The 9,703-nt window shown below is 41.8% G+C and overlaps 1 protein-coding gene across 1 annotated transcript in view; it reads right to left on the bottom strand.

Moving 5' to 3' along the window:
• The window catches only part of llgl2 (LLGL scribble cell polarity complex component 2), a 71,182-nt gene that overhangs the window by 46,058 nt on the left and 15,421 nt on the right, over positions 1-9,703 (bottom strand). Inside the window, exon 2 of the mRNA XM_020608903.1 lies at positions 758-875. Within this exon, the coding sequence (XP_020464559.1) occupies positions 758-832 (75 nt within the window). The 5' untranslated portion in view covers positions 833-875. The remainder of the gene's footprint in view (positions 1-757; positions 876-9,703) is intronic.

Raw genomic sequence — 9,703 nt, 5'->3', positions numbered from 1 at the left:
GATTTATAAAACCATGTATAATCATGAGTCTGTTTATACATCTCAGTCATTGTGAAACTGGGTGCACATGCACTAGCTTGATGTACAATCAAACAATTAGTCGTAAATGTTTGTGGACACACCCTTGAACGTCTGTTTACACATCAGTACCTGTTTTGTTCCATTGTTCTTAGTGAAGGGAACAGCAAACATAGCAATAATTACAGTTTAACATTTGATACACATGTGTATCTCCCACAAGCCAAGAGCAGCTGTCACATAACAACTACATACTGTAGATCTCTGTCTCTTTATGTCTTCTCAATTATTATGAAAGGATAGGATCACATTTTTCAAGCCTTCAGGAGGCAAGTGCCCAACAGTCTGAGATAGATAAATCAAGACGTCTTCCAAAATCACAGGTTTTAGTGCACAACTGCTCAGTTAGTTATCTAACCAAGAAGAAATAAAAGCATGAATAATCATTTCCATCTCAGGTTGAGACACCACCAGCCATAGATTCAGCATGCCTGCCCTCTCTCACTGTGCTATCAGTGAACAGGACCTCAGGACCCACACAGCACCTCAACATGGTTAATTTAAGCAAGTCAGGCTCCTAGTTTCTCCTCGTTAAGTGCATGCAAATGCGCTGCACATGATGGGAAGTCAGCTGATATGATTTCTGCTTTTACCTTCTGTCTCTGGCTCTACCTTTTCCTTTCCCCTGTAGTGAGCTGTGTTCAGTTTAGAACTGCGTGTTGCAGCAGGGTTCACTTGCCTTGTTGAATTGGAAGAGTTCCTGCTTGAGTCGATCTCTGTCGGACTCATGGCCGTGTCGTCTGAACCTCTTCATCCTGTCTCAGCAGCGGTGTGGAGCCTGCAGGCCCACTGAAATGCTGCGTGAAGCAAAGAGGAGATAGAGGGAGGGGACATAGGGAGACAAAGGAATTGTGTTAAAAGGTAGCAGTACTTAGTACTGTGCTTCTTTCCATAATGGTATTATCATAAAAGCATAACTAACATTAACATAATGGACTACTATGTCTGAACTTGAACCATCAGAGACAATGTTACACACTCCAGGTCTGAAAAGGACATAATACTGACATTACCAAAACAATCAACGAATAAAAGATTCTTTAACATATTTCATGTTTAGGCATTTTAGATTCTGGTTGAACTGCTTTGATTGATTACTAATCTATGTTCATTTGGATTTGATTGTTTGGAGAGATGACAGCCCGATTCCAACCTGCCTTGACACAGTCCTGTATGTAACTTTGTGCCCACCTTGACACTCACACTAAGACTCAATGGAAAGTTGGATCACAGCCAAAATGCCCTCACAATGATGGCACTGAAAAGAAAAAAAAACATGTAATACAATGTAACACAATCGATGTCAGCACACGCAATCTGATGAAAACACCTGTCGCATATGAAGGTGGTTTCAACAGAGGTCACTTCAAAGAAAGACAAAGGGCAGGAAAAGAGGAGGCAAACAAAGGAAGGAGAATATCTGCCTTGGATTCTTTCTGCTAATGACACATAGGAAAGCAATAAAAGAATGAGCTAACATTTAAAAGCATGCCTTTATTAGTGGCTTAGGCCTTCACGTTGTACAAAGAGATGGGCTCGCTAAGCATGAAGGAAAGGTTCAACCACAGAGCAGCCTCACTGTCTGGGCTGTGTGTTAGCTCTGTGCAGCCAGGCCCTCAGCTGATTGGCTCCCTCACTCACTGACACTCAGCCATGTGAAAGAAAGCAGCTCAGAGCAGAAGGTTCAGACAGAGACAGGAAAACTCATAACTGCAGTCAGACATATGAGCCACCGAATCACAAGTCCATGCCTGGGCCACAAGTTGCAGTTTTCCATCTGAACAGCTCATTTGTCACAGACCAAATTATACCCTCATATCAGTGGTGCTGCCTTGACTCACTCTTGGCATGTGTCACACATTTCCAACTCCAGCTTCCTCAAAGCAAGAGTCAGCACTGCTCTGTTACAGAGAACTGGTGCAGCAGGCTGACTGCACTCAGTAGCTACTAGATTCAAACTGAACTGAAGACAGTTTTTCAATTAATTGTTCTCAGGTTTTTTCTCTTTATGTGTGTGTTGAATGTGGCACCACACTCACTCTAATACAGTGACAAGAAAAAGTATGTGAACCTTTTGGAATTTCATGGTTTTCTGCATTAATTTGTCATAAAATGTGATCTGATCTTCATCTAAGTCCAGAGTACTGATGAATATAATGTGCCTAATACAACAACACAAAAAAGTTTCTGATCTTCTGATGTATTTATTGAGAACAACCATAAAACCCTCATAGTCCTAGTGGAAAAGGTATGTGAACCCTTGAGTTAATGACCTCAAAAAAGCTAATTGGAGTCAGGTGTTAGCATACCTGGAGTCTTGTTACAAAAATGAGTTTGGAGGTGTGGACTAGAGCTACTCTGACTGATAAAAAACACTCAACCCTTTTGATAGTGATGTCCAATTGACACATGACACCTGTATCGAACCACTTCATCATTTGTATCGAGTATTGGTTCATTCATTCAAAGATTCTGTTTAGTGCCATCTGGTGGCGAAATTGTATGCAGCAGAAAAATGTCTGAATTATGTGATGGGTGTAACTAGGCTTTGTGTGAATGGTGTGAAAACGTTTGTAAAGATTGATTGGTCAGTCGGTCGAGTCTATGAACATATGTAGTGTAGTAGGTGGGAGAAGGCGTGCTGGGGGAAACAGGATGTGCTAGGATGGTAATGTGTGCGTATGTAACTAGGACAGGGTGTGAATAACTACAAGGGATGGAGAATCAATTATTTTTATTCAAGAACAAAAGTTTCTCCACTGTCTTTGGACCGATCAACTGAAAGTGTTCCCACATTGGAGAACAGGGTCTCTTCCTAGCTGGCTCCATGGTGATCACACACCAGCAGCAATGATCATACCGACAGCAACTACGCACACACCTACTACGCTGACAAACCCACGTTGTGCATCATATAGTGCATTTATAGTACCCTTACGCCTACGCACCTGTTGACGTGCACAGGGAGATCTTGCGTCATGACACCATATCGACGGTCTGACCTGGTCACGGGAGTCACTTAGGCCAGCTGTTTCTGCGTCGGATGTCATCAGTCATGTGTCTTTTCAGCAACAATACAAGCCTCGAGGCAGTGGTTCGTGCAAGATCCCTCTCCCAGCTCGAAACATGTATCGAGGCCTCGGTGTCAGATGGCCATCACTACCTTTTGAGTTTGCTCCACACAAGAAGAATATGCTTATGTGAGCATGCCTCACCAAAAACAACCTTCAGAAGATCTACGATCAAGAATTGCTGATTTACATAAAGCTGGAAAGGGTTATAAAGTGATTTCAAAGACTAAAAATTCACCAGTCTACAGTTAGGCAAAGGATCCTCAAATGGAGACTTTGGGACTCTGGCTATATTACCAAGAACACTGAACTGAAACATTGAACAAGCAGGGTGTCTGTGGCGGGACACCACGAAGGAAGCCACTGCTTACTAAAAAGAACATTCCTGCATGCCTGAAGTTTGTGAAAGAGCACATTAACACTCCACAACGATATTGGCAAAATGTTTTGTGGACTGATGAAACTAAGATTGAACTATTTGGAAAGAACACGCAGCACTACATCTGGCGTAAAAAGGGCACTGCATATCATCATGAAAGCATCATCCCTACCAGCCCAACAGGGCCACCTCATCGCGGCTGCCCTCCACTATTCCCTTTCTCACTTGGAAAATAGAGACTCCTACATCAGGATACTCTTCATTGACTACAGCTCCGCCTTCAACACAGTTGTCCCCCACAAACTGTCCACACTAGGTCTGCACCCCACCCTCTGTGACTGGCTCCTGGACTTTGACTGGCAGGCCCCAGACTGTCAGGATTGGCAATAGGACTTCAGCCAGCATTGTTACAAACACTGGTACCCCACAGGGATGTGTCCTCAGTCCCATCCTCTACACCAGGGGTCGGCAAGTTGGCGTGGCCTCGGGGCATTTTTTCCTACGTCATCAGATGGTGGGCCATCAATATATTTTGCAATTTAAAGGTAATATATATACAAAAAAATATAAGCATTGTGCTGACTTGTAAAAGGAAATGAATAAACTAATAAAATAATTACAAAAATAAAGAAATATTATTCCCGCCCCCTCGTCTGCAATGTTGTTGTCGCTATTTGCGTAGTTACAATTGGCTCCACATTTAAGCTAGCAAGCAAACGACGTCGCTTTCAAAAGGCCTAAAGAGGAAAGTTGACAACGAAAACAGGACATATAAAGAAGAATTGCGTGCTCTGAGGATTACAGCACAATCAAGAAGCTTGCTTTTTATGTGCTTACTGTGTTTCCTTCCACCTACACCTGTGAGGCAACTTTCTCGTCAATGAATGCCATAAAGACGCAGGAGAGAAACCGAGTGACGCATAAAAACTTGCAGAATGCCCTGCGCATTAAAATGACATCTCTAACACCAGACACACAGAAAATGGTGAAAGAAGGGAAATACCAGTTTTCCCACTGAGTCTTTCAAATGTTGTAGTTATCGATCCGTTTTTTTAGTGCTCATATTGGCCGTTCTTTGTTTGTCTTTTAGTATCACGTTGAATTCCGCTTCAAAAGTCCTCCAGATGAAGCAGTGGTCACTGTTCATAAAAACAAATGCATAATAATAATTAAGTCGTTATAATGATAAAGAAAGTGTCTGAATATGTCCTTTATTTAATTTATATGCTCAGCTTCATGGATGTGAGTGCAGCAGTGAATTTGCACGTGCATAATTGCACAATGACTGTTGAATGCTGCACATGCTGCTCCCATGCAGCATACATTCTCTATTATATTCTTTTATTATATTGCTGCATTTGTTGCTGCTTAAAGTGTCCTAGATTTTGTGTTACTTATGTGTTACATGCATAATTGCACAATGACTGTTGAATGCTGCACATGCTGCTCCCATGCAGCATACATTCTCTATTATATTCTTTTATTATATTGCTGCATTTGTTGCTGCTTAAAGTGTCCTATGGTGATAAATACAGCACAAAAAAAAAAATGCTACCCGCAACTGAGCACCCTTTTGTGCTTTTATTCTTTTTTGGACTTGTTTTTTGCTCTTATCTTGCTACGGAATAACCTACAGTCGAGAAGATCTGATAGGCATAGGAATGCAGGTCAATACTGAGGTGACTTATGCTTATATAAAGACCAACAATAGTCCATTGGAGTTAGTGAGACCTCCAGGAGCACCGTGGATTGCTGTCGGGCCAAGCAAGTGACGGAGACGGCGCAGGGAGAGGAAACAAAAGCGGGGCTGCAGAGGGGGCTTGCTAACTCAACTGAAGAAGAAACTGCACAAACCTCCATTACCATCTATGCTCCTCACAAACAAAATGGATGAGTTACAGTCTTTTTATTTTTTGTGCTCGTTTATCTTGTATTGTGAACTGTTGTTGGGGTGCATTCAGTTTCATTGTACTTTGTTGTGCAATGACAAAGTTCTATTCTATTCTTAAAGTGCTTTAGATTTTGTGTTACTTATCTACTTTATATTTCATTTGTATTTCGTGGCATTCATGTGGACGGCAAAGAAAGAATTTCATTGTACAGGGAAACACATTTCCTAACTGTGCATATGACAAAATAAACACTTTGAACTTTGATCCCAACATTAAAATATGGTGGGGGAAATGATGATTTGGGCCTGCTTTGCTGCATCAGGGCCTGGCCAGCTTGCCAGCACTGAGGGGAAAATGAATTCCCAAGTGTATCAAAAAAATTCTTCAGGATAACATGAGAATGTCTGTACATCAGCTGAAACTCTGTAGAAGTTGGGTGATGCAACAGGACAATGACCCAAAACACCGGACCAAGTCCACAACAGAATGCCTTCAGAAAAACAAAATCCGCCTTTTGGAGTGGCCAAGTCAGAGCCCAGACCTCAACCCAATAGAGATGCTATGGAATGACTTGAAGAGAGCCATACACGGGAGACGTCCAAAGAATATGACAGAGCTAAAGCAGTTCTTCCAGGAAGAATGGACTAAAATTCCTCCTGAATGATGTGCAGGTCTGATCCACAGCTACAAGAAGCGCCTGGCTGAGGTTATTGCTGCCAAGGGGGGGTCAACCAGTTATTAATTCCAGGGATTCACTTACTTTTTCCACTACCATTTTGAATGTTGAATGAATGTCTTCAATAAAGAAATGAAAGATTAGAATTTTTGTGTGGTTTTTTTTTTGAAAACCATGAAATTCCAAAAGGTTCACATAATTTTTCTTGCCACTATAAGATTAAAACCAGCCACATCGATACACTGCTTTGATAGATGTGACAGAAACAGACTGAATCTGTGTTCATGAGTCTACAGTATGTAAAACACTGAACAAGCAGGGTGTCTATGGCAGGACACCATGAAGGAAGCCGCTGCTTACTAAAAAGAACATTGCTGCAGGCCTGAAATTTGCAAAAGAGCACATTGACACTCCACAGTGTTATTGGCAAAATGTGTGTTGGACTGATGAAACTAAAACTGAACTATTTGGAAGGAACATGCAGCACTACATCTGGTGTAAAAAGAGCACTGCAGATCATCATGAAATCATCATCCCAACCGTAAAGTATGGTGGAGGAAATATCATGATTTGGGCCTGCTTTGCTGCATCAGGGCCTGGCCAGCTTGTAATCACTGAGGGAAGATGAATTCCCAAGTGTATCAAAAACTTTTTCAGGATAATGTGAGAATGTCTGTACATCAGCTGAACCTCTGTAGAGGTTCGGTGATGAAACAGGACAATGACCCAAAACACCGGAGCAAGTCCACAACAGAATGGCTTCAGAAAAACAAAATCCACCATCAGAGCCCAGACCTCAACCCAATAGAGATGCTATGGAATGACTTCAAGAGAGGCATACACATGAGACGTCCAAAGAATATGACAGAGCTAAAACAGTTCTGCCAGGAAGAATGGGCTAAAATTCCTCCTGAACAATGTGCAGGTCTGATCCACAGCTACAGGAAGCGCCTGGTTGAGGTTATTGCTGCCAAGGAGGGGGGTTCAACCAGTTATTAATTCCAGGGGTTCACTTGCTTTTTCCACTACCATTTTGAATATTGACTGAGTGTCTTCAATAAAGACATGAAAGATCAGAATTTTTGTTGTTGCTGTTGTTGTAGGCACATTATATTTGTCAGTACTTGACTTAGATGAAGATCAGATCACATTTTATGACAAATTAATGCAGAAAACCATGAAATTCCAAAAGGTTCACATACTTTTTCTTGCCACTGTACATTCACTGCTTTAATATGCAGTATGTCAAAGTGGGAACACGCAGTTGTTCGTTGAGTATGTACTGTGAGTAAAGCATGTTACATATGTATGTGATGTAAACCATGCATACTTTGGATCTAAGCTGGGAGCAGAGCGGTGTCAGCATTATGGATGAGCCATAAGAAGCCGCGTCCCCGCCACACAGGTTAGTGTGTCTCCTCAGTCAAATTCCTTCACTGACAAAATAAATCTGAATTACTTTTACAGCTATAAATCTAGCTGAGTCATACATTTTGGAAATGGAATAATAACTGTCTAATGCAAAGCAAAACAAAATAATAATATGCACTTGGATGTCAAATAACCCCCCTGCGTAGTGAATTAAAAACAACTACCATATCCATATTGTATGACCAGCCAATCAATTATATTACAAGGTTGTCCTTATAGTTAGGTAGAGGTGTCTAGTGGGTGGTACTAGATTTTCTTTGCGGTAAACTAGCTCAGACTCTAAAAGCAGTATGTGCAAAGCATGGCTCTCGTTAAATCAGTATGGACATAAGAAAGTGGTTTGGAACAGCACCCAAATTGGGAATAAGCCACGGAAGTGACCACAAAGCCCAACCATAATTTGGTTAATGTCAGCCCTGATCTAGATACACAGCCAAGCTGCAGCAATGGAGGCAACATTAGCATCCACAGGTGCTGCCGGGGTTAAGCAGCTGATGTACACAGACATTTCCCCAGATGATTTGGGAATGGATGGGCCTATGTACAGTGCCTTGCGAAAGTATTCGGCCCCCTTGAACTTTGCGACCTTTTGCCACATTTCAGGCTTCAAACATAAAGATATAAAACTGTAATTTGTTGTGAAGAATCAACAACAAGTGGGACACAATCATGAAGTGGAACGAAATTTATTGGATATGTCAAACTTTTTTAACAAATAAAAAACTGAAAAATTGGGCGTGCAAAATTATTCAACCCCCTTAAGTTAATACGTTGTAGCGCCACCTTTTGCTGCGATTACAGCTGTAAATCGCTTGGGGTATGTCTCTATCAGTTTTGCACATCGAGAGACTGAAATTTTTGCCCATGCCTCCTTGCAAAACAGCTCGAGCTCAGTGAGGTTGGATGGAGAGCATTTGTGAACAGCAGTTTTCAGTTCTTTCCACAGATTCTCGATTGGATTCAGGTCTGGACTTTGACTTGACCATTCTAACACCTGGATATGTTTATTTGTGAACCATTCCATTGTAGATTTTGCTTTATGTTTTGGATCATTGTCTTGTTGGAAGACAAATCTCCGTCCCAGTCTCAGGTCTTTTGCAGACTCCATCAGGTTTCCTTCCAGAATGGTCCTGTATTTGGCTCCATCCATCTTCCCATCAATTTGAACCATCTTCCCTGTCCCTGCTGAAGAAAAGCAGCCCCAAACCATGATGCTGCCACCACCATGTTTGACAGTGGGGATGGTGTGTTCAGGGTGATGAGCTGTGTTGCTTTTACGCCAAACATAACGTTTTGCATTGTTGCCAAAAAGTTCGATTTTGGTTTCATCTGACCAGAGCACCTTCTTCCACATGTTTGGTGTGTCTCCCAGGTGGCTTGTGGCAAACTTTAAACGACACTTTTTATGGATATCTTTAAGAAATGGCTTTCTTCTTGCCACTCTTCCATAAAGGCCAGATTTGTGCAGTATACGACTGACTGTTGTCCTATGGACAGAGTCTCCCACCTCAGCTGTAGATCTCTGCAGTTCATCCAGAGTGATCATGGGCCTCTTGGCTGCATCTCTGATCAGTCTTCTCCTTGTATGAGCTGAAAGTTTAGAGGGACGGCCAGGTCTTGGTAGATTTGCAGTGGTCTGATACTCCTTCCATTTCAATATTATCGCTTGCACAGTGCTCCTTGGGATGTTTAAAGCTTGGGAAATCTTTTTGTATCCAAATCCGGCTTTAAACTTCTCCACAACAGTATCTCAGACCTGCCTGGTGTGTTCCTTGTTCTTCATGATGCTCTCTGCGCTTTAAACGGACCTCTGAGACTATCACAGTGCAGGTGCATTTATACGGAGACTTGATTACACACAGGTGGATTCTATTTATCATCATTAGTCATTTAGGTCAACATTGGATCATTCAGAGATCCTCACTGAACTTCTGGAGAGAGTTTGCTGCACTGAAAGTAAAGGGGCTGAATAATTTTGCACGCCCAATTATTCAGTTTTTTATTTGTTAAAAAAGTTTGAAATATCCAATAAATTTCATTCCACTTCATGATTGTGTCCCACTTGTTGTTGATTCTTCACAAAAAATTACAGTTTTATATCTTTATGTTTGAAGCCTGAAATGTGGCAAAAGGTCGCAAAGTTCAAGGGGGCCGAATACTTCCGCAAGGCACTGTA

This window comes from Monopterus albus, unplaced genomic scaffold, assembly GCF_001952655.1.
Source record: "Monopterus albus unplaced genomic scaffold, M_albus_1.0 scaffold96.1, whole genome shotgun sequence".
In the NCBI taxonomy this organism is placed as follows: domain Eukaryota; kingdom Metazoa; phylum Chordata; class Actinopteri; order Synbranchiformes; family Synbranchidae; genus Monopterus; species Monopterus albus.
Note: the sequence above shows the minus strand (reverse complement) of the source record. Positions and strands in the feature narration are given on the sequence as shown.